This window comes from Pavona decussata, unplaced genomic scaffold (genome assembly GCF_977016875.1).
Source record: "Pavona decussata unplaced genomic scaffold, jaPavDecu1.1 SCAFFOLD_51, whole genome shotgun sequence".
Lineage (NCBI taxonomy): Eukaryota > Metazoa > Cnidaria > Anthozoa > Scleractinia > Agariciidae > Pavona > Pavona decussata.
The window spans coordinates 5830208-5831738 of NW_028145473.1; the positions used below are offsets into that span (position 1 = coordinate 5830208).

Consider the following 1531-nt stretch of genomic DNA (forward strand, 5'->3'; position numbering starts at 1 on the left):
GGCAACGGGAGAAATTGCTTTAGCACCAAATCCTTTACCGGTATCACGGACTTCTGTCTACAAAGATTTTGTTTTAACAATGAGAGATGTACTGAATGTTCAGATGCGAGCAAGACTGGTTGTGTTGAGTTGCTGTCATAGTGGCCGTGGGGAGATAAAGGCTGAGGGTGTGGTTGGCATCGCACGGGCGTTTTTGTGTGCTGGTGCTCGGTCTGTGCTGGTGTCATTGTGGGCGATTGATGACAAGGCCACAATGGAATTCATGAAAAGATTCTATCAGCACTTAGTGAAAGGTGAAAGTGCCAGTGCAGCTCTGAACCAAGCCATGAAATACATGAGAGAATCTGATGAGTTTAGTGCAGTGGATTACTGGGCTCCGTTTGTACTCATTGGTGATGATGTCACCCTAGAATTGGGCGGACAAGACTGAGTAGCTGACCTGCTCTGTGAGTAGACTGATCAACGTTTGCAATAAGAAATTTTACCAGCTCTCTACTAAAGTTATTTGCAGCTGATTTTATTTGACTTTTTGGAACCTAATACATTCTCTTTGGATGGAAAAAAGCAAAAGTTCTAAAAAGTCTTTAGTGTTGCAGTTTCCCTGTTTACTTGGGTTTGGGGAGGTCAGTGCCTTTTTCTGTTACCATTAAAGACTTTTTTACCATAAGAAATGTTCGATTGTCCGCTGTAATATTTACACTCGAAAATTAGTAACCTTTTTAATTCTTGGTTTTGTTACTAATGCGCAAAATAGTATTTCTTTCAGCTTGGCGTTTTTTTTTTCGCAGTTTTAAAAGCATGAGGTCTGATGGGATGGGTTAATCTACAGGCGACGAAGTCTCCATCTGAAAACTAGACACACATTTAGAGATGGTCAAGATGTGCTAGGAAATATGATAATCATTTGTTGCGGAATGACAAAACAAAGGGGGAAGACAAACAGATGGAACAAAACTCCTTGATTAACACTGTTAAGCATAATTATTGCAGACGTTTTTAGCTATCACTCTAATTTGATTTCTTGCTGTTTTTCCTTTATAGCTTTTGAACAAAGAGCTGTAATCAATATTTTTGATGGATTATGAGATGGAGAATCATTTTGACAAGACAAGGATGGCTAGGAACTCGTCTAAGAGACTGTAAATAGTTGTTTATTTTGACTTGCATGTGATTACGATGGTTTTGAAGTCGTTATCAAAGGAGTAATGTTTACCGTACAGTGCATTTCAAATGTTTTTTAGATTAGGATTGGACTCTTTACACACTTTTGAACTATTCACTATAGAAAAATGTCTTAGCATTTTTTAGGTCGAGCAACTTTTGTACTAAACGGCAATATATTAGTTTTATTTATAGTTTACTAGTCCAGGACTTGCCTGACTCCTCATCTGGTTGGAGAAAACGTTGCTAGTTGGGGAAAACATTGTTTGTTTGTTTTTTTTGTATGTTTTTTCATTTTTCTACTTGGCTGCTTACATAGAACTATAATAGACCCGTCATAGTAGATTTGTGGAGCAAGAGAATACCTTGT

At 38.0% G+C, this 1531-nt stretch overlaps 1 protein-coding gene across 1 annotated transcript; it reads left to right on the forward strand.

The window, feature by feature from the left end:
* On the forward strand, positions 1-1232 carry LOC146481244 (tetratricopeptide repeat protein 28-like). Its single transcript, XM_085108597.1, has 2 exons — positions 1-446; positions 1042-1232. Exon 1 carries the CDS (start codon positions 80-82, stop codon positions 428-430), a length of 351 nt encoding a protein of 116 aa, XP_084964723.1. The 5' UTR covers positions 1-79; the 3' UTR covers positions 431-446; positions 1042-1232.
* Positions 1233-1531: the final 299 nt, after the last annotated feature.